Source organism: Nelumbo lutea, chromosome 2 (genome assembly GCF_056320005.1).
Source record: "Nelumbo lutea isolate HS-2025 chromosome 2, American lotus-T2T, whole genome shotgun sequence".
NCBI classification, from domain to species: domain Eukaryota; kingdom Viridiplantae; phylum Streptophyta; class Magnoliopsida; order Proteales; family Nelumbonaceae; genus Nelumbo; species Nelumbo lutea.
The window spans coordinates 29,866,259-29,889,817 of NC_142685.1; the positions used below are offsets into that span (position 1 = coordinate 29,866,259).

The following is a 23,559-nucleotide window of genomic DNA, read 5'->3' on the forward strand; positions in this document are numbered from 1 at the left end:
AAATTACACTTAATGATATTATGGATGTTGATGATATTATTATCCTTGGTCATAATTTTATGTAAGATATCATTTATATTAAAGATCTTACAAATTTTCATAGTTGGTCAGGGCAAGATATGGGTTGCAGTAAGTCTTTAATTTGTTTCTCTCCTGATGTACATAGGCATAGTTAAAGAATGATGATTTCTTCTCTACAGGTTAGAGTAATGCGTAGTCAAGAAATGTCAGATGCTTTCACATGCTAGTTGAATTGTACTTCTTAAATTAATCATTTTTGCCTTACCAACATATATAATATCCATTAAATTGTTGTCAATTACTTGTTTTGACTATTTAAATGCTATTTTAAGGTAATTTTAATGAGGATTTTGTGTTGATAAGAACCATCTATACATAAAGAAGTGGGCCTCTATAACTACAAATAAATCCAATGGTGGGTTGGGCTTTAAGGAGTTCCATTGTATAGATATTGCACTTATTATGTGACTATGTTGGCGATTCTTAACAAATCATTGTCAATTATAGTCAGGCCATTGAGAATACTGATCATTGATTTTTCGAATATGTTATCTTTGTGGTCGGGCCATTGAGAATATTGAGAATATTGATCATTGATTTTTCTAGTACGAGTTATGCATATTGTGTGGTTTGTTTCACCTTTGGCCATCCACATTGATGGGCGCCCATTCTACTTGAAAGTTTCATAATTCGTTAAGTGATTGCTTTACTAAGGAGAGACCTTTTGATCTCACTACTCTCTTCGACTTTGTTCAGGATTCTATTACTCTTTGGCATATCTAAATATCTAGATGTAAGATGGTGATGGAGCAAGTTCAATTTAGTCCCATGCAAGTTGTCTATGTGACCAAAGCTCAAATTTTAACACTTCAAGATTCTATAATCCCTTCCTCCATGCCACTAACTATCAAAATTTCAAGACTCTAAAAATCTAAGTGTAACAAGTTAAAAACCAGTTTATTCGGTTATAATCCCTTCCCCCATGCCACTAATTGAAATAAAATCATAGACCTAATTATATTCAAATAATAACTTAAAATAATACTAAATTATTTTTAATAAGTTAAAACATTGTTAACTAATATTATTTTATTTATTATCTATCAAATTTATTATTTCAAACACAAAACATGATAAAAATTACAAAAAATTTAAAAAATTATATATTTCCATAAAATAATGAAGTCTGAATTTGAATCAATTTTGGATAGATAAGAACAAAAACAACCTAAGTATTAATTGAGACAATCATGAAACCATAATCGTTATAATTATGTTCAATCAATTTAGCTCCATTAACTACACCCAACCCAATGGTTTAACCCTAGTTTTTATTAAATAAATTAATGTTTATATAATAATTTATTAAATTGAACAAAATAAATAAATGAATAAATAAAAGTTTATTGAGATGGGACTAGTATAGACTATTTCAAACTAGATTCGATCAACTGACAGCCCTAAATTTTGGGTTCAAGGGGAGAGAATAATTTGTTAGTAAATTATTTCTAAATAGATTAATAATTTAGTAAGATAAATAAATAAATAAATAATGTTTATGAAAACCTTTATTTCAATGTCAAATCACCTTTATTTTACTGATTTATAAATAATTTATTTACTTTTATTAAATAAATAAATGCTTATATAATAATAATAATAATAATAATAATAATAATAATATATTATTATTATTATTATTATTATTATTATTATTATTAAATGATTAAATAAAAGTTGAGATGGAGAATAGGAGGAGAGATAATTAGGTGAGAAAGAAGATGGATGGCATTTTATTTTATAAGATTGCATAATCGTAAATAATTATATGTGACACTTCTATAATTTTTGAATGTGAGAGTCAATTACATTTGAATGTTTTTGCCTTATATGTGGCTGTCCTATAATTTTTGAATAGCATAGAGGCAATTACATAATGCAGTAAATGAAGTAAATTTGTCATATATGTGTCACTCTTGTAATTTTCCAATCCCATATAATTACTTGCATTGGAAGGTTTGTCTTATATGTGGCAATCCTATAATTTTTTAATATCATAGAGACAATTATAGTGAGGTAAAGAGAGTAAATTTGTCTTAGATGTAACACTTACCGTAATTTTCAAATACCTTAAAACCTATATAATGAAGTTTGTCTTAATGTGGCACTCTTATAATTTTTTGATGTCATTTTCACACATTTCATGGTCTTTGTATGTGAGATATGGATTCTTGGAAGGAGAACGCATGACCATACACCTATTTTATTGTTAGGATATATAAATATCTTTAGAAGTATAGATGCATTTCCCTAAGGTATCTAAGTGTAATACCCATACATTTGCACAGTATCCTTGACTACAAGATAAGTCCAGTTCATCGATGGAATCAGTAAATCATTTATTGACTTGCTTAGATTCACATATCGCCATGGAATATGCAAAATATGGGTTGGTTTGCCAAACAAGTACAAGAACACAAAATGGGCTAAAATGACCCATGTGAAAGCTACAAAAATATTCCTCAGCCGAGGCATTTGATAACAAGAACATGCAATCAATTCTCCGTTTCTCACAGAATAGTGATAGATACCAAGTTGACCCAGTGGACCGACCTCAGATCAGATTCATGTAACCAACCGCCCAACAAAAAAAAAAAAAAAAAAAAAAGCCTCAAAACTCCTCCCCCCCTTTTCAGAGGTACTCTTGCATCCTTGCCGTGTACGTGCATGTTTTATTATTAGGCAGTGGCAAGATTTTTGTGCGCCATGATCACAGCAGATGCCATCTCGATCCGATGGGTAAATAATACTCAGAGAACCTCAAACCACCCTGAATTCTAGTTTGGGTTGTCAAATGTATCACATACAAAAATACAGATGGAGCACCTGAGTCAAAAGAGCAAATAGCCGCCCACCTGCTATATTTCATCAAAGAACTTCCATCAGAAACTTTACAAGGGGAATGCAGCACTCTCAAGCGTATTTGTCGAGCATGACTACACACAGGTAGCAGCATTCAGACACTATGTTGGTAAATTCTTTTCATGGAAAGGATTAATGCAGCTTCACTGTATTTCGCACGGATAAAGCCCATGAGAAAGAAGCGTAGCATCATATACAGATGTTACAACTTGCTAATATGTATATACACAACCTGAAAGGCTGAAACCAAATGAAAGAGAACAATATAGCTTACCCAAAAAAGATAGACGAAACTAGAAATTTTCTATGGGAACTTGTCATCATAATATCCTCCTGATCTGACAATGACTTGTTTGGTGTATGCTCGGTGCCGCCTCTCTCTAGCGTAAACCACCCAGAATATCAAAGAGAGCATCACAGCAACTGAGACCATGACCAAGCCAACATAGATCCATTCACTGTATCGTGACAGACCAGGACAGTGATTTGTGGTTATGGATTGGAATGTGTCACGTACAAAGCCACAATCTACCAGATGAACTAAGAATGGACCATAATGGTTCAGCCCAAAGCTCACATTCACTGCTGCTGCCATCTGGTTGTAGTACTCTGGGGTAATACGGCCTACTGTGGTACAAATCCCATCTGATGAAACCTGACACTCATAATTCTTCCACACCTGCAAGAAAAAGAGAAGAATCATATATATATATATATTTTTTCAAGTTGGTTCTTGTGCTTAAAACTGTTGGTTCTTTTGATTTACCTGTGTGGCATTGTTGAGATCCACTTCCCCAGTGGCGCATTGCCGATCAGTGAAGTCAGGAAGAAATGGGTTGCAGAGAAGAGGCATCAGTGGACCAGATTGATTGAAATAAAGAGGTCTGAGGTTGGGCGAGAAGTTGACATTAGAGATACTGGTGATGACAGCGTTGATCATGTTCACCAGTTGGATTGTAACTTCCTTGGTTCTAGTCAAGGTTTCATTGGCAGTTGCTTCATCCACACAAGGAAGAATATCATCAAGGGCTGTATGGGCAGTTGGGTGTGTCACCCACTCGGCCATTGCAACACATGTGTCTCCAGCCACACTAGAACATAACATTGAGGATAAGTGGATTTTCCAGTTAGAAGCAACCAAAAGGCACAACATAACCAGCATAATTTCAAAACTGCACAATCAAGTATTATAAATACCTCAAAGTTTATTATTTAATGGCATAGGCCCAAAGCCTAGCCTGGGCTGGGCTATATACTCCATATCTTAAGTTCTAAGCCCAAACTACTTTTGTTGTGTGTGGGTGTCTATTTAGACGAGGGAGTTGCTCCAAAGGTTAAGTCTGTGCAATCCACCCCTCCCTATCCTATACCCCAAAGAGCTGCAACCATTAACTCGTGTTCATAACTTCATCCTGGTAAAAGAAGTTAATCTGATGAATGCTAAGGACTTTGTCAAATTGCCACATTAGTAAGGTGCTTTGGCTACTACAAATAGTAATCTTGATTTTTACAACGAATAGCAAATTTCTAGAACATTAAAATTTAACCCTACAAGTCTACAACTACTTAATGGCTTTTCTTCAATGTAGCTCCTACTTCACCACCACCCTTTTTGCACATCAGCCCTTATTTTCCACAAGTTATCAGTCTTAATGTTAAACCTTAAAAGACTATAAGTATTCTGCTTGACAAAGCTTCCCACAAGGTTTAAAATCCCGATACACCTATTTAAATGTTTTTTAAGTATTGCTTTTAATAATTAGAACATATAATAATATTTCCAATACTCAATTTTTAAAGAATTAAGAAAGTACAAGGGTCAAAGTACTGACACACCCCTTCTGCTATATCGGAGTGTATACATATTTTGAACCTTGGTTTCCCATGAAAAGTACCAAATTCCTTCCAAACGCCCACTAACTAATGAAATACAAGTTCACCTTATCTTGTTGCAAAATGTTATTTTTATTGGCCATTGTAACATAGTAGCTTCTTCCTCTTCCCTAATATCACCTTATCTTGTGAATGTTCATTCACAAGAAAACCATCTTTTTTCCTACTACTTAGTTAAAAAAATCTGCCTGCTCCAAATAACTTAATCATATCCAATGTTTATCTTTAGACGAAGAAGGTAACACTGAACTAGGAGCCTTTTCCTTTTTTTTTTCCTTTTTTTTTAGTCCATGAATGGAGCACTTAAACCAATCCTTCATCCATCCAAAACATTGCTACCCTTAGAGACATATGAATAGAAATCCTTATAGTGTTCTTGTAAATCTAAAAGCTTGTTATCAAATCAGCTGAATTATTAAGAGAGAGAAAGTTTACTTGTAAAGCCTCTTTCCTATCTCCTTGAAAAATGTTTCATAGACCTTTGTTCCTTTTCTAAATAAACTTGATCCACCACACTAGCATATCCTCCAAACATTGTTAGTTGTAGACAGACCTTCTTTTTCTCTAACATTGGTTTTAAGTGGACATGTCCTTGAAACTAAATAGTAACAACCAATAAGTTCTATACATTGCAAGGAACAGAGGAACTCCTATCCTGATCCTTAAGTAAGGTTGCAACTTGGGCCAGGTTAGTCCTAACCTAACCCGAAAAAGTTGGGTTGGGTTGGGTCGGGTTGATGTTTGGGTTAGGGTTAGGATTGAAATTCATGAACTCGACTTTATAGTACATATCATATATAAATATATGTTATATGTAATATAACATTCACTGATTTGTTTAGATGCATGATATTTGCATAGCCCCCACCACATAGTATCATGTATTTCTTTTAAGATAATCACTTCACTTAATCCTAATCAGAAAGACTAAAACCTTAATAAAATTATTTTGTGATTTTATGAAAATTTTATTCTTCATCTCCTCTATGTTGTTTGCCGTCCAAGCAAGATTTATCGTAAGCCATAACTCGTAAATAATAATAAACTATAGTCATTTCTAACACTTGTTTTTCTGAATTTTGTACCAAAAGAACAAAAGAAAAACGTCAACAAACAAATACTAATGAAACATAGGATTAATATATGTAGTGGAAGTTGAGTTAAGATCTGAAGTCGAGAAATTCTATAAAGTTTTAAGGGATGGGAAGAAGGTTGGGTTGGATTGGGTTAGGGTTGAAGGAATTTAGTTAGGGTTAGGGTTAGGATTGGGTTGATCGGGTTGCAGGTCGGGTTGGGCTAGGGTTGGCCTCAACCCAACCTAACCCAGCCCAACTTGCAGCCCTATCCTTAAGCATCCCGCAGAGTGGGAAAGTCCAGCACTGGATAAGTGCTTTCATATTCTAAAAAGATACAAAAATAGGTAGAATTTTATTCATACATTTCAATCACTAACCTTTACTTAATCAAAAGAACATGAGGCTAGTGTCTAAGTTTTAAAATGAACTTTATTTTGATTTTTTTTTTCTTTTTTGAATTTGATACATCCGTTCCACCCTTCTTGTACTTCGGTGAAAGATATTCTTAGAGAAACAGATAAATCATGACGAGCAATCTTGATACTCAGGCAGCAACAAATTTGTCAATGGAAAACTCAAGTAGAATATGGATATTAAATGTTTATAGGCTGGATATAGATGATAATTGACAAAGCTACAGCCTGTGGGATGGTATTTCAGAGTATGAGATCAGAAGCTGGTTCGAGATAATGGGAAACTTTTCTGTGTTCGAGATAATGAGATCAGAAGCTGGTTTTTCAATTGTGAAAGATCAAAGGTTGTCAGATTTTAGGGTCCATTTGGTCGCAGTTGGAATCGGAATCAAAACCACAATCCATTGGAATCAGAATCGGAATGGTCTATTCCTCCCACCTGTTTGGTTCAGATGGGAATTGGAATCCGAATCAGAATCAGATGGAATGGATTCTCATTGCCAAGGGAGGGGGAGGGAATGGCCTTTCCCTCAAATGGGGGAATGCCATTCCTCCAGAAATGGGAATGGGATTCCAATTCCACCCAACCAAACAGTTGGAATTGGATTGGTTCCGGCTCCAATTGCAGACCCCTATTCCCGTGAACCAAATGGACCCTTAGATATCACTCTCTATGAAACAGATTCTATGCCAATGAAAACTAAAAAGCAAAGCAGCAAATGACAATACTAAATGTGATATTTTTTTCTTCCTCTTCTCTATTTAAACGTCACTCCCTTGAAACTTTCAAATTGATATTATGTGCCATCAAAAACTATATATATTATGTGCAAGGAAAGTTGCACTATATATATTATGTGCCATCAAAAACTGATTCTGCAAGTCTGTTGTACTTGCTGGTAAAGGACCACATAAAGGAGATAAAAACTAAAGGACCACATAAAGGAGATTGCTGCACAAGATGCAGAACACTTTTGATTCAAAAAAGCCTTGTCTGAAGATTAGTATATGGGGCCAGATACATGAATCCTGTTTCACGAAACCACTTTTTTTTTTTTTTATGAACTTCACCCAACCCACTCTATCAAGGGCAACATCCGCTATTAAACATTAAAACACCTAAACCCACTCTGTCAAGGGCAATATTTTTCTCAACACTAAAAGAAAAATAAGAACTTATTGAAAATATAACAAGAATTCACCCAGATATAAATGGACTAGTTATTGAAAATGTAATATGACAGAACTTACTTGTGAAGAAGAAGAAATGTTCCCGACAAAATAAATGTGGCTGTAACAAGAATCCACCCAATGACCACCAAGCTGCACAAATTAAACATACAATATCTAGTAAGATACTTGATGCTCATATGCTTTCAAGCTCAAAGAAAAGGAAAATCAAGTCTATGAAGTTCTCTCTTACACGGAAACAAGACATTGCATGCCGAGAATAGAAAACACTGCAACCAATAATCAAAATCATGAGACCACAAGTGAAAATATATCATATAATTGGAAAGATGTAGCATAATTCAGAATAATGGACAAGACCATCATACTTACAGAAACCAAGAAATGCCAAGAGAAGCATTACAGCAGAGAGTATGATAAGAACCAATCTCCTGCAAGAGATAATAAGACATCAACTCAGCCAAAAGAACAAGTCGCATGATCATTAATTGCATTTGGGAAAGAAAGAAGATACAAAGCCGCTTGATTACACGGTATCCAAGACATTCTGTATCCTATAAGAATTATCCAGCGTCTTCTCTTCAAGAGTGGCAGAAGCAAAATTGACCTTTGTTCCAACATCATCAATCTTGGTCTGAATATCAGAAGGTAGGAAAGCCTGATTCACTCCAATCTTCTTTGCATCAGAAAGATAATCTGATACGTTTCTAAGATCACTTGCAATGGTATTTGCCAGATTCACAACATAATCCAGTGTATTTGTTGTACTGCTGTGAAATTTACTCTGCCCTGTGTACAGAATAATGCATCCAAGGCTGAAACCATGAAAAACATCATTGATGAATCACACAGGATCAACTAAAACATATATAATATTAAAAAAAGGAAACAACCAACAGTTAGGAGACTTACATTGCAGCTATGGTGAAGAGAATAAGAAAAATAAGAGAGCAAGCATAGGCTGCTTGAGAATAACCATAAGGCCTTCGATGACAACAGCAAAAATATAAAAACATGAGCAATAAGCAGAGCCCGAAGACCACGAACCAGATTGCAGCAATGGCAAACAGGGGAGCTGCAGTAAAACCTACAGACTAAATTGGAAAAGAATTTTAGGAAGAGAAACAAAAAAGGCCGAAACCAAACTTCAAAACAAATAAATCGCTGCTGAGACAATTCATCTAGAATTAAAGAAACCCATGATTAGTCAGATGCAAACACAATCCCAAAATTCACAACCCGTTAAAGTAACCAGAAAACATAATAGAGAATTGTTTCAAATTTCCACAAACTGATGAGCCAACACAAGCAAGCCAAAGCCAGAGGAAGAAAAATTATTTGGGATTCTTAAAAGCTACAGCCCACAACAAACAAGCAAAACCCAGATGAGGTAAACGTTTGAAAATTCGAGAAACTCACAGCCCAATAATGTTCTTCACTGATATTCCATCCACCGGTATAATGCCTGTAACCATCAAGAGGGTCTGTCCTGTATGTTCTCTCTTTAGCTAATACAAGAGACGAAATGTTGGCATTTGTCTCCTCGACAACGGGCCTCGTCCACCATGAAACCAACCCACCATATTCCTCATTAATCACCCCTACACGAGAAGAAAGAAAGAAAAACTTTTAATCCAAAACAAACAAGCTTCGTTCTAAGAAAGAAAAATGTACTCCGAAAATCAACCACCTTGCAGAGAAAGAGAAGTACCTGTTATGGGTGTCGTTTGGAGATGTTGAAGCTGAGAAACCCCATGAGAAAACGAGAAGAAGGTAGAAAATATGACGAGAAAGGCAGGAAGGAGAAGGAAAGCCTGTGATCTGAAGCGTAACATTTTGGTTGTCGTTCCTCCTTGTTCCTTCATCCGTCTCTGGTTTTGTTCAGACAAACAGCTCGGAGACTCTCCTCGGAAAGCTCGGTTGAAACAGAGGAAAAAGATCGATAAATACTTGGGAGACAGGGGGGTGGTAGGAATCTCTTTGCATTCAAATTGGGCTGCCTGCCGAGTTTTCATTAACGGTTAAAAATAAAAGAGGAAAAGAGAAAGGGCATTGATCTTTCACTTTCTTTGGTATTAGCAATTGTCTTTTACGAAAATACCCCTTGAATTTGAAACGACAAAAACCGTAGAATTCCACATAATGACATGAATACCCTTACCGAGTACTAATGATGACACACTCACGATGGGAATCTATACCTGTCATTGTTATTGTTGTTCGATTTTCCGGCATTTCCGTCAGGCTGGTACGGTATCCAACAATCGGGAGAGATCACATCTCCGCCGGACAGCATATCTCCGCCGTGTATTAAGAATATTTGTCGATGATGACATCATCGGAATTAGTGTTATAATCGGGAGATGCTCACCGTACACGGCGGGGATGTGCTGTGGCCTGTGGAGGTGTTGTGAGGCGGCTCCTGATGGGGCGGAGATGTGACTTCCAATCGGTAACTCGCAAAAACTTTTGGCCTTGCTTTAATGCCACTTTATCATAAAAGTGGGGTAAAATAGTAATTGCCCCTATTTACTTTGACACAATAAAAGATAGATATGGGCGTAAATGGGTGAACTTGTTCGGGCCATAAAAGCTTTCAACAGCATACGACGTTGCGAATTTTGGGTTCCAGATTTTGTTGACGTGGCAGCTGTTTTAGATGTTGTTTGGCACCCATAGTGTTTTCTTCAGCTAAATGCCAGTTGGGTGCCAATAAAAGCGTTTATTACAAAATCGTAGAAAATGATGTTTAGTTGGGTCGTTTAATTGATAAATGTTTCTCTCCATTTATACGAGTCATTTTTCAGAAAAATGGCAAAAATGATGCATTTTCGTTTTCAATGGAGTTTTCTTTAACTATTTGACTTATATGGTGCCTATTGGTGTTGAGGTGTTAAAAAATGTTTAAAACAGATTTTATCTTAATTTTTGACACAAAATCGTATAAAAGTTTGTTAAACAAACACCATTGATACCAAACAAATTCTATTTTTAAAAATAAGATCATATAGACTGCTTTTTTTTTCGGTTTTATTTTTAAATATCAAGCTTTTCTGGACAAATACCTCCCAAATTACTGGTTAAACCAATAAATTAAAGATGACCCAGTTTAGTTTTCTCATTTTATATCGGATCCAGGTCTTGAAAAATGGCAACAGTACTAATTTACAATGGCATCTCCTTAGACCTCAAATAAATAGCTAAAAAAGTTTTTTCCATATCATATTTTTCCTTTATCAAAGGTGAACCCAATAAAAGAAAAATGCATCAAACACTTGGGTGTAGGCATTGAAGATGAATTATTGTAATTGGTGTTTAGGACTGAACCAATAAAAAGATGGCTCAATTTAGTGGTATAACCAACCTTATATAGTTGGGAATTTGGGGTCAAGGCTAAATTGAATTGATTACAAGAAATAAAATATGGGTAAGCATAAAACGCATTTCTTATTCTTTTGATAAAATAATAGAATTCTTTTCATAAATATTTCTATGTTAGCTTTTGCTTCTTTTTTTTCAATCAAAAGTAAGCTTTAGTAGAAATGTGAAAGTCATCCAAACGACACCTTGCAGGTAGAGTTAGAATATATATTGAAATTGGATTTGAAATGGAAAGGATTCGAACTCCGGGACCCATCACATCCACAGCACTTTATGTGGACCAGCCAAAATGATTTGGCTATCCACTCAAAGGGGTACGAGTGTACGATAGACCTCGTAATTATAAAACGTGGACATATTTTTGTGTGGCACTGCGTAAGGGTAGTTTCGTCACAAAAGTGATGCTTGAATCCATTTTGCCGGGTGATTGGTTGGCTGACGAAAGCAGTGATGGGCAGTTTGGTCAACTAAAAGATAAGAGGGATATATCTAATATTAAATATTTTAGAGGGAGAGAGCGGGAGACGCCGAGACGGCCGACGGGAGAGGGAGAGAATCAGAGAAGAAGAAGAAGCGAGCGAGATTCGTGTGGACCGAGGTAAAATTTAGCCTTCCACAAAACCCGAAATTACGGCCTTTCACCTTGGCTAGGTTTGTGGGTCCATCTTAAAAAGTCAATTCATCAAATTTAAGGTGGAGTCACACATCAATACCTCGAGGACTCTGATTCACTGCCTACGCTAACGACTGTAGCAGATATTTCTCCCTGTGAATTTCTATTACGTGTCAGGCAAATTAAGGTCGTCCCCATAATAATAATAGTTACAGTACTTTCCTTATTTATTATGTAGGGCCCATCTCTTTTCGAATTTGGAGAAACAATCACTGCCCAGTTGGCCTCTTCAATAACAAGCAAAAGTGTCTAGTTACTGATTATAACTTGTAACTAATAACTATGCATTCATTTCTTTGCAAAATTTTACAGATAATCAACATTTGCCTTAAGCAGTCAAATAAACTAAATCCAGTTCAATCATACATATATAGGGGAGGGATCCGTGCGATTTATATTTATACTATTTTAAAAAGTACAAATAGCCTTAAAAATATTTCTGTAATTTTTTAAGGATAAAATTTATCTTTTAATATTTAAATTTATTGATAAAAATTTGAGCACAAGTAGGCCAATTGGTTATTGATATTAAATGAATTTAAAAGAGATAATTTAAAGATATTTAATGCATTTGATCTCTTTCATTAAGTCCAACATTTAGGTTATTAACTTGCATTTATGTTCATTGAATCATATATTTAACTCACTTTTGTTTCTTCTCATCATCAAGTTCTATTAATTAAACTCATACTTAATAAATTAATAATTCCAATAACATAAAAGCTTATACTTTTAAAATCTACCTAGCAAAAATAGAGTTTTCATCTAGGTGATGAGAAATTAAATCATTTTGGGTCAAATGGGTTAAAATCCATGTTGCCACGATTAACTAATTAAATTAAAAAATAGATAAAATGAAAAAAAAATAGAAATTGAAAAAAAAAATTGGTATCATTTTTTAACATACATATTAAACAATAATAAGTACGATAAATAAGAAATACTTTTATTAATTATGGAAATGGAATGTAAAATTTAAAATCAATTAGAAATAAAAATAGTTTCCTATTCTCTCTCATTAAATCCTATATTTAAGATATATTTTTCTCATCATTAAACTCTTGTAATTTAATCCACAATATTAATTTTAATAGTATAAAAATAAATATTTTGGAAAGTAATTTAAAAACAAAACCATTTTCTTCCCTCCTAGTGGTGGGTAAGCAATTCAACCATTTGAGGGTCAAATGGATTAATAAATAATGTCATAATTAAATAATAAAAATTTAAAATAAATAATTGTGAAATGTAAGAAGTATTTTTTATTAATGATGAAAATGGAATGCCATATTCAAAATCTACCTAGAAATGAAATGATGTCATAATCAAATAATAAAATTTTTAATAATAGAAAATACAAAGAATCACAAAAATAAAAAATATATATAGAGAAAATTTTGGGCACATATCTAATGTTATATATTTATAAAAATAAAATTTTGGACACATATCTAATGTTACATTTTATCAATGATGGAAATGTAATACAAAATTTAATGTCACCTAGAAATCAAACAATTTTTATTTTTAGACAGTAGGCTAGTGGTTTGAGTCAAATGATAACATAGACAAACAAAAATTAAGTGTAATAAGTAAAAATAATATTTTATATAATGTAAATGAATTATATAATTTAACGGGAAAAGTATAGTCAAAGTCGGTTGTACGTTTAAAATTATGATGCAGATTGGTCCAAAAACCAACAAAACTTTGACAATCAACTTTACGTTTCAAATTATAAACCCCCCATGTCATCGGAAGCTTACGAGGTTGCTGCTAGCATGGGACTCTTTGTCCATGTTGAACACAGTAAAAAACCTATATCAAAAGTAGGTTTTCAATTTCTCTCCCACTCCCTTTGTCTCTCGATCTCCCTCCCTTCTCTATCACTCTCACAGTCATCTCTTGATCTCCCGCTCCCTCTGTCTTTCTCACTCTCTCATCTTCAGTCTGTAGCCAAATCAAAAACCTCTCTTTATTGCTCTCACCTAATCTTTTTCATTCTTTTCCACACTCTCCCTCTTGATCAATATCTCCTTCTCCCTCAATCTCTATCGTTCTCTAGTTGGTGTAAAGATCTCATTATTACTTCAAAAAAGATAAGAAAAATAAAGAAAAAATGTAACATTATCAAGCCAAGCTTGGGCTCAGGCCAGGCTTTTTTGAAAAAGCTTAAGCCCGACTCGTAAAAAAGTCAGGCATAATATTTTAAGCCCAAACTGTGGGCTTAAAATATTGTCCAAGCCCAACTTAGATCGAGTTGGGCTAGGCCAGGCTGGTCCGTCAGGCTACCCAGCCCATGAACAAATCTGATTAAGAGTTCCATGTTGGCAACAACCACATAAGCCTCCAATGACATGCGGGGGTTTTTACAATTTGAAATGTAGAGCTAGTTGTTGGAGTTTTGTTGACTTATGGACCAACTTGTAGCCTAGTTTTAAATGTACAGTTGGCTTCGACTATAATTTTCCTTAATTTAAAACCAATGCAAAAGCACAACTATTTTATTATCTAGGTGGTGGGTTAGTGATCCAACTTTTCAAAGAAATTAAATCAATGATGCCATAATTGATTAATAAATACTTTATTTTATTTTTAATCATATTGTTACTTTCGTTAATTTTCAATTTCTATCTTAACTATGATATATCTAAAATTCAAGTATTTTATATGAAGAAAAATTTCTCACGTGCAACGCATGTGCTTAATTACTAGTAAAAATACAAAATAATATATAATTGTTTTATATTTTAATTTTTTAATAATTAATTCGATCAAACTCAACTTGAGTGGGTCGATTTTCTAGTATTTCCAATCGGTTTTGGTTTAGCAATTTTCCAATTCGACCAAGTTAGGTCATTTTCGATTTGGCCATTTGTAAACCAACCAAAACTGAATCGATCCGAACATAGATATATTAATATTTTTATATTTTAAATATAATTTTTTAATACAAAAAAAGTGAGAAATTTTTCATATTTATTAGTCTAAAATATTTTATATCATTTATTTATTTATTTATTTTTAATAATACCACTATAATTTATTAAATTTAAATTTAATTTTTAAGTTTAAATCTTTTGAACAAACAAACCAAACCAAAAATAGACCCAAAATGATACAACCCAAGTTGGCTGGTTTTCACTAATAGTCAATCGGCTTCAAGCGACAAACTCCTAACCTAACCAGGTTAATAGTCTAATTTTTAATAAATAACAAATATTTAATCTCTAATAATTATTGAAATTTTATAGCAAAAATATATAATTATAAAAAATAAATTTATAATAAAAATACAATAGATATCTAATAAAAATACAATAATTACAAAAATATAATAAATACTGAAAATATATCAAAGTAATCAATAAATAATGTAATCTCAAATAATAATTTAATCTACAATAAACATTAATCAATAGTTTATAAAACAAAATATATTTTTAAATGGCATCCCGCGCGCTAGTAATAAGAGATGGAACAATGGCAATAACCTGACTCCATTGGCAGTCCCCAATACTTTGCTCAAATTTCCTAACCACAAAGAACTCTAGGAATCACACATGACATAGGGAACATCTCCTGTGCTATGCATCGGTAGATGTTCCGTTGTAGTGTTTTATGGGTAAGTGTGGATAAAGTTATTGTGAATAGGAGATAACTATCCCAGTTCTATGCAATCTTTGTTAACGGGTATAGGGCTGATAATTGGACCTTGGCCGATAAACAAGGGTGAAACCAGGGACTCTTTGCAACCCGCGAAGTTTTAAAAACACCATTATATACACAGTCAATGGAGGTACCCTCCATTATTGTTTCCAAAACAACATCATAAGAAAATAGACAAAAAAAAAAAAAAAATTGATCATCTCAGAAATATCAGGGTGCAACGGGCCACCCTGGCTCTGACTACGTACAACTTTAGATTAGATTGGGGTGAGAAATTGCTAAATTTCTAATGGGCCCGAACCTTAACCCGAGTTCTACGGCATTGAAATTCCTCAATTGGGATATCTGACTTAAAGCCCTAACCCTTGGGCCATAGGGCCAGACAATGGTTCAGTGGATGGCTTGCTGTGGTAGGCTGTAACCCATGATCTTGACCCATCCAGCATACATCAAACTTTGAGTTCCCTGGATAGATCCCCTTGGGTAAATATTTAATCCATCCAAATCCAAATGTGAATCCATATTTAGCAAGAATTAGGCCATATGATTTATTGGGTATAGTCACAACATATCTATTAGGTTCAGGCAATACTCCATCCTTCTATCTATAGTCTATACTTGGGACTCATTCAGCAATTTTGATTTCAATTTACACATTTTGCACGTTTAACAACAGCATTGCCCAATTCAAAGTATCCATAAATAAATCTCTACTTACCTCTACTAGTGTTTATTTAGGGGGAGTTTAGCAAATCTTTCAACAGAAGATCTTCTATAGCTAAAGACCCAGAAGACCATAACAACTTTTATAAGTAGATCTAGAAAATTGGAAGATCATTTAGTTGTAGTAATTGTAACAGATTTTATAGAAAGTTAAGAAGACATGAAAACCGTTTGGCAAAGTCGATAATAATGATAGAATAAACATGTGCTTAATACAACATGAAATATCAAGTGGACCCATTAATACATTCACCTCAATGCAGGCCCACTCTCATCTTTGGCTTACACATATATCAATTGCTTGACCCCACTCATGTGTTTACCTATACAAAAATATTGGTGGGACCCACTCATGCATTCACCTATCAAAGGCTCAAATCTACACTGCCGAGCCTCTAGGTATAGGCCATGTGTTTAGTCTGTTGAGGAATGAGGAGTGCAATCTGTAATTTCATATTTGGGAGGCTGTACTACTTCAACCTTTATTTGTTTTTTTTTTTTTTTTTGGCTTTACAAGAGGACGAAAATAGACAACAAGTAATTATGGTGTGAAAAGACACAAACTCCATAAATTCTAAGACAAATTAATCCAACTTTTATTTATCATCTATTGTATGCCCTTACAAATTAACCTACATTTAAAATATGGAGTGGTATCATTTCAAGTGGGTGCCCGAACTGTCAGTACAGTTGGGTCCCACAAACAGTATTCTAAAGATATATGGTTTCTGATTGGTTTGAAAGGATTACAAGCAAAATGAAAATCTTTATGCTTAGGAGTTTGGTTGGGATAGTGCTTTAGAATATGCTTTTGGGTACAAATACAATGTTGCTAATTGATCCTTGCATGTTTATTTGGTTCGATTGTTGAGCTGGTGAGGACTCCATTTACATTCAGTATTTGCCAGTCAAATGATGGAAATGAGTAGAAAAGATTTCTTTCTCCATGTGCTCTACTTGGATCTCCAGCATGTAAAGAAGTCCCTTTAATGAGAGTGTTAAGGTGTTTAGCCCAGCCCGCTCCAAAGGTTTAATGGGTCAGGGATTTGCGTTGCCCCAGCCCAACATGGTTCATTTACAAAAAATACATACACAAAAAGAAAAATGCTTCACCAAGGTCAAGCATGCCCTGGTTCATTATTCTCATTCAGGAAACATAATTACAAAGAAGAAAGAGGAAAGAGATAAGGAAAAATGGGACTTTCTATTTAGAAAGAAAGTATTTTTTTTTTCTAATTGGCCTTATCAGGCTTCAAAAAAATAAAAAAAAGAAGAAATATAATCGATAGGGTGCAAAATGAATCCGATTTGAAGAATTTATACTGCATTCTCGGGCTTTTATGCTTCTAGACCAAGCTATTAAAATTTTAACAAATTTCCAATCCGAAGTGGACGAAATTCGCCAAAATTATACCCTAATAACTGGGAGCTTTGGAGATAATACATATAGTGCTTAACCATCTTCTTTGTTTTGGGGTTTTGGAAGAGTCTGCTACATATGAATGGTCCTTGTACTCATTGAACCAGGAGATCTAAGCACATATATTCTCTGCATGAAGCAAATGCTGCCAATGGGAGGAAGGTGTTCTCCAGGACAAAGAGAAAGATGGAAATTTATAATTCCTCTTTAATATTATTATAATTTACCAATAGTATTCGTTAAATCATTGATAAAGGCAGTAGGCTTAGGACCACAACATTATTTTTTTTTACTAATATTAGAAAACAATGGACATTTTTTTAACTATTATTTATCTCCATTGCAAAAGCTGCTGACCCAATTTTACTCAATTATAATATCTAATTTTTGGTACTAAATAATTATTATACAAATTAAATATCTAAACAATTTCTGTGTTGAGAAAAAAATAGTAGTAAATAATGAGGAAAAAACAAGAACTGTATACATGGCCGTTATGACTGTAATAATGGAAAATAGTGTATAAGCTTCCTACCTTTATAACTGCCTTTTTTTGTCTTTATTTATTTATTTTGCTGAGATCTTTGTCTTTATTTAAAACCTACCACTTTTTTCTTACAAAACATGTGAAATATCAAATATGTGGTTGCAAAATCAGGTTATCGTTTTAAAGCCAAAAGATTAAACTTTAAAGTACTGTCTTTTATTAAGGTTGTGTTTGATAAGCTTCAGGGTTTGTATTTTTTAAAGCCCAAAAGCAAAAGCCCGGATTTTAGGCTTTCTGTTTTGGGGCTTAAAAGTGATTTTCCTTTTATATTGATGTGTTTTAAAAGCAACTTTTAGTGAATACTGAAAGCACTTTTTTAACTTATTATTGTTTCTCACAGCCCAAAGCTCAAAAGTGGGAGATTATCCAAACAGGGCCTAAATTATTGCAGAGGGTATAGAAAGAGACAACCATAAACCATTATCATAATGGACCATACCTGGCAATCTTATAATAAGATATACAGTCTAGGATTAAAAAATTTATAATAATTATTATTTATTTTTATTTCTACTCTATACCTATTATTTGTATTATTTTCTATATTTCCATCTTCATGATAACTCACTACAGTAGTTGTTTATACCGTGTCAATGACACACATTTTCATCAAATTTTTTATGACTTAAGCAGTACTTAATTTGTTTGCAGTCACAAAAATATGTTTATCATTTTCAAGATATTTGGCAATAACATCATTCATGGTGGCTTGCTCCGTTTAACTTGTCTCTACAAACTACTCTTCTTTGTCCATGTCATCAAATACCTACTCCAAATTCCTTTGCCTTAAATTCGTTAAACATTAGATCCCTTTGACAGGGATTCGAGGGCGTGAGGACTCTCTCTTCCCTCGAAATGTAGTGCTGTAATTTTGGACTCATGAACCAGGGGATTGGATGCAAAATTTAGATATTAAGGTTGGGTTTGGTTTGAAGGAAAAAGTAGGGAAAGGAAGGGAAGCCTTTACAAACCATGTATAGGTTTTCCAACCTTTTCTTTCAAACCAAACATAATTTAAAGACCCAAATTTTGTTTTAAGAGACTAATTTCAGGAGGGTTTTCCCCTCTGTAGAGTGATTAAAAAAATTCAGAACTCTTTGTGGAATGAGTCAGAATATTAGTGATTATAGGAAGGATGAGAATTGTGGAATTAATTTAAGTTGGTTCCTTGGCCTTATTCTCTCTCTTAGGATTCATGTCATATGACCATATGAGAACTTGGTAAGAAAGAAATTTTATATGAAGGGGAGCATGGGGATTGACTTGTGATATAAGGGATGGTTTATTTAGGAATGTAGACACTACTTTATAGCTATACTATTATATGTTAATAATAGCAAACTACTTCCTACCTTTTAGGTGAAGTCCAACAGACTTTCTCTCATATAGAATTCAAAATTTGGATATAAAAGTGTAGTTCAAATAAATTAGCTAAAACAATCCAGGTCAGCAAAAATAAATTGGTGAAAACAATTAATTTTGCTGATGTGGCAATTGTTTTTTTTACAAAAAATAAATCAAAATCATACATATTGGCCAACACCCCAGAAGTTGTTTATAAAACAGAAAAGCTCTTAACCATACATCCAGTCTCCTCTTCACTCCTTAGTCTGCAAGTGTCTCCCTCTACCTCTAGTCTAAGCTTCTATGGCCTCTATATGCTCTCTCTCAAAAACCTGATACTAGCTTTGTGCAACACTCATTCCCTTGACTGCTTTCTGAATCTTGTGTACCGCGAATTCTAAATTTGGTATTGCTCAGTTTAGATTATTTGGTTTGCCTTGAAGCATATGTATGTCCACTAACAATAAAAAAGAAAAGAAAAAAAAAAAAGTCTTGCAAGTTGCAATATGTACAGTGTCCTATCTACTTGAGCATTTCATGAGTATAACTTGTCATATATATTTCTTTGGCTAACAAGAAAGGAACTATACTAGAAAAAGCTTAAAAATAAAGAAGCTTTATACAACTAAAGAGAAGGAATAGTAAGCATCACAGAAACATGTATCGCTGCACACCCTCTCCAAACCATACTCTCCCCACCCACACAATGATGATATCTGAACTCTAAAGCAATCTGAACGCCCCTACCCAAAAATTAAAAAAAAAAAAAAAAATCCGGGTGGGATCTCATCCTATACTTACAACCCGAACCGAGTATCTGAGTTCCCAACATGGTCATCACTATAAGACTACTTGTGCCCAGTAATATTTTGGATAGTGAACCCGTTAGAACAACTAGCTCTACATCTACTACAAACATATTGGGTGTGGAAGTAAAATGTGCAAAGAGGCTTGACTGGTCAAAAGTGAAGGTTTAAATCCCCCCCAAGCTCTCTGACGAAATTGTCTGTGACGGTCAAAGTCAAAGGAAGTCCCTTCCCTTTCAGGAAATTACTTTTTAGGACGTCCATCTCCATGAGTAAGGTGACAAAAATTGGAGGGTACCTCTTTAACTAATTAAGAACATTAGCCCTTTAATTTAATTCAAAGCTAGCTTTAAACTAGTATATTAAAATATAGAGACACGAGTGCACTCCTCGAGCATCCAGCTGACTTTAACTGTTAAACTGCGCACATGAGAAATTGGAGATTTCTCGTGTAAATTGTAGTTGCTCATTGAAATAGTGAGAAAATAATCATTGTATCATTCAATTCCTAGCTAGATATATACAGAGATAACCTGGTTATTGAGTTCTAATCTTTCCCAAATTACAATTGGCTTCCAACTAATTGGATTAGTATCTTCTGAAAGAGGACTTATACAGGGAATTGATGGACACTTGGTCTCTCTCTCTCTCTCCACTGGTAAATTAATGCACCCAAGTAACAAAGGCTAGAAAACCTTCTTGAACCATTCAACCAATGGAGGTTTGGTTCTTTGAAAAGTGAAAATAAGCGAGGAAAGGAAAGTTGTGGAAAATTTTATTATACATTTCTTGAGAAGCCACAACTTCCCCCTTTTCCATTTTCTTTTACTAGCCAAAAGCACCTGAAGTTGTCATTACGAATGAGCCAACAACGGAAATTGCATAGTCTCAACTCCCAAGTGGAATTGCTTTTTAGCATTTGGAATCAGTGCAACAACAAAAGTACTTAAAACAAAGTTTTCGAATATTAGATTGCTGGGGACTGCAATCCAGTATCCAGACCACTCCTCCAAGAACCCAAATAGCCGGAGAGAGAGAGAGAGAGAGAGAGAAGAACCATACATACTTCAATTCTTGATTCAACCCACGACCCACCCGCCCACCCATTACTTGACAAAGTAACATAGAAAATGCTAAAACTAAGTCTGGAATACCCAGTTAACGTGAGCAAATGAGTTCAGGCATCAGGACGTACTTCCAAATTCCAACTTGAACTGATATATTAAATATTTAAGAAAGCCTCCGAGAAATGTACAAGCGTGAAAACTCGGAATTGGAAATCACGTGATGCCATTAAGACAAACCCCCCGACCGACTAATTAATTTATGATCAATAAAAACTAGCTAAAGAGAGAGAGAAAGAGAGATGAAGAAGAAGATTAGAAGAAGAAAGTGATGAGGCAATTGATGAAGTCAGTTAAGAAAATAAGGAGAAGAACTGAAGAGGTCTTGGCAATTAAATTACTCTCTCTAACACAGAGGGGACCTATGAGGAATGCCTTTTCTTCTACTAATGCTTGTGGCCATGTCCTCGTCTGAAACCCTACCAGCTGACCGTGCACACACGTATAACCCACTACTTCTCTTCTTTCGAACAAAGTCTGTGCATGCGACGCTCATGTTCTCGGATGCTGATGACCCTGAAGACGAACTCATGGGCTCGTCGCAGTCCACAATTGTCGAACGCGGCGTCTCATTGGTCATTTCCTCCTCTCCGGCATCCTGAGAGACTAACAAGTCTGGACTTAATTGTAACGAGTTACATGTCCTCAAATAAGGAGAGAGATCCTTCTTATGCTTTAATACAAAGTCCACCTGATGATAAACAGCAAAATTAACATTAGAACACTACCCTTTTACCACAATTCAATACTCTAGTATCTAGTAGAAATTCATGGTCCAATTGCAATAATTCTTCTGAAAATGAAAATGTATAAAGAAGAGAAGAGAGAATGTAGTTTATTTTTTACAAAAATTTCAAGATAATGAAATATATAAACAAAAACCCTTTATAATTCTAAGGGTCGCTAGCTATTACCTTGCACCCCAGAGAGCAATGGATGTAAGGTTCTTGCAGGCTCCGGTCGCAGGAAGTGCAGTAGTTGCCTGACCCCTTGAACTGCCTATTCTGGGGTCTCTTCTTGATGAATATCACTTTGGCGCTATTGATGGTATAAGCCTAGAAGAACACAACAATTAACAAAGAAAAGAGAGAGATAATTTAACCAATATGACCCAACAACTAGTAGTAGTTGTTGATAGTCCTTGAACTAATTTACCTGCACATTAGAGCAGTCTATGAGCTTCTCCAGGTCTTCCAGTCGAACCACGTCGTGATACACATAGCGGCGAACTTGAACGAGTCTGTGATATCTGTGAGAGGACAAACAGTGGGGGCAAATACTGGTGCAACAATCCAGACACAGTATATTCTTCTCATTCTTCTTTGCAGTCTCATGCGTCGAACACCCCACAAAGAATTTCTGTGTGTAGAGGGCTTCTAACCACGCAGGCTTCTGAATTCCCTGCAAAACATCAGCATGAATTCGATCAGAGGAAAGAAACAATAAGACAATAGCAATTCAGTCGGAACCAATGGAACATGAGTCCCTACCATGATCACATCGATCGACGCGACGATGACAGTGCTAATGGCAAAGAGAGTTCTTCTTGCACTTAGTTATTAACTGAGGTCACTTAGAAAGAAGAGAGAGAGAGAGAGAGAGAGAGGGATTTGGGTATGGAGATGGAGAGTATTTATGGAGGGTCACAAGAGAAGGGGCATATATTTATTCCTTGGTGAGATACACTACACACTTTGTCAAGACTCAAGAGGGCTTGGTTGTAGGGGAGAGTGAGCAATAAAGAAAGAGAGTAGGAACGTGGGCGCTGTTTCCTGTCTTCCACTCTCTACCCTTTAAACTATTTCTCATCTCCTTGGCTCAAGAGCACTAATCTAAACTAATCTTCATAATGCAGTTGCCCAAGAAAGAAAAAAAAAAAAAGGCTGTTTGATTCTTCTAGCTTAGCGAATTTGGGGTGGAGCTAGCCATCTTTGCTTGAAGCCTTGAACTTGAACTCTTTTCCCTTCTCATGTAGAAAGTCTATCTAAGTATACTCATCATCCTTCCAATTGGCACAACAGTGACCGTCTGATCTTGTCAGTAGGGTAAGCCAAGGCAATTTGATCAACTTGATCTTATACAATTATCGAACCATGCATATATAATTCATCCATTACCATTATCTCTGGAGTCTTATATATATAAAAAGATGGTGAGAGGTCAAGGTAAGAGATAGGTCCACAGGCTTGACGGGCGTGATCTTTAATTAAAAGGAAATAGCAAGGTCCGGGACCCACAGGAAGGAAGGGTCCCGGACCATACCGGAAGCATGGCACTAATGAATTAGTGATTTGCATGCTGAGGAAAAGCTAAGCCAAACCATGCACGAGAAACCTGGTTTCGGGGCGTCAAGCAT

The 23,559-nt window shown here is 34.8% G+C and overlaps 2 protein-coding genes across 4 annotated transcripts; both read right to left on the reverse strand.

Annotated features, from left to right (window-relative positions):
- Positions 1–2,399: 2,399 nt before the first annotated feature.
- On the reverse strand, positions 2,400–9,513 carry LOC148869542 (uncharacterized). Of its 3 annotated transcripts, none has more exons than XM_088973217.1 (10): positions 9,228–9,513; positions 8,936–9,117; positions 8,429–8,610; positions 8,047–8,331; positions 7,889–7,947; positions 7,749–7,785; positions 7,577–7,648; positions 3,710–4,034; positions 3,218–3,622; positions 2,400–2,936 (listed from the first exon to the last, which is right to left on the reverse strand). In XM_088973217.1, the coding sequence occupies exons 1-9, from the start codon at positions 9,379–9,381 to the stop codon at positions 3,248–3,250; spliced, it is 1,671 nt and encodes a 556-aa protein (XP_088829343.1). In that variant the 5' UTR covers positions 9,382–9,513; the 3' UTR covers positions 2,400–2,936; positions 3,218–3,247. The 3 variants fall into 3 exon arrangements, with proteins under 3 accessions (XP_088829343.1, XP_088829342.1, XP_088829344.1); XM_088973216.1 differs by having other exon boundaries at positions 2,400–2,939; XM_088973218.1 differs by having other exon boundaries at positions 2,909–3,089.
- An 11,862-nt stretch (positions 9,514–21,375) lies between these two features.
- Positions 21,376–22,967, reverse strand: LOC148869543 (protein RGF1 INDUCIBLE TRANSCRIPTION FACTOR 1-like). Its single transcript, XM_088973424.1, has 4 exons — positions 22,694–22,967; positions 22,359–22,604; positions 22,118–22,258; positions 21,376–21,894 (listed from the first exon to the last, which is right to left on the reverse strand). The coding sequence occupies exons 1-4, from the start codon at positions 22,694–22,696 to the stop codon at positions 21,550–21,552; spliced, it is 735 nt and encodes a 244-aa protein (XP_088829550.1). The 5' UTR covers positions 22,697–22,967; the 3' UTR covers positions 21,376–21,549.
- Between the last annotated feature and the right edge of the window lie 592 nt (positions 22,968–23,559).

Coding starts and splice junctions, on each gene's coding strand:
- LOC148869543 (XM_088973424.1), bottom strand. Junction 22,259..22,358: donor TAGACTGCTCTAATGTGCAG/GTAAATTAGTTC, acceptor GTGTTCTTCTAG/GCTTATACCATCAATAGCGC. Junction 21,895..22,117: donor ATTGCTCTCTGGGGTGCAAG/GTAATAGCTAGC, acceptor GTTTATCATCAG/GTGGACTTTGTATTAAAGCA.
- LOC148869542 (XM_088973217.1), bottom strand. CDS start 9,381: ATGAAGGAACAAGGAGGAACGACAACCAAAATGTTACGCTTCAGATCA. Junction 7,948..8,046: donor CAGAATGTCTTGGATACCGT/GTAATCAAGCGG, acceptor TATCTCTTGCAG/GAGATTGGTTCTTATCATAC. Junction 3,623..3,709: donor ATCTCAACAATGCCACACAG/GTAAATCAAAAG, acceptor TTTTTCTTGCAG/GTGTGGAAGAATTATGAGTG.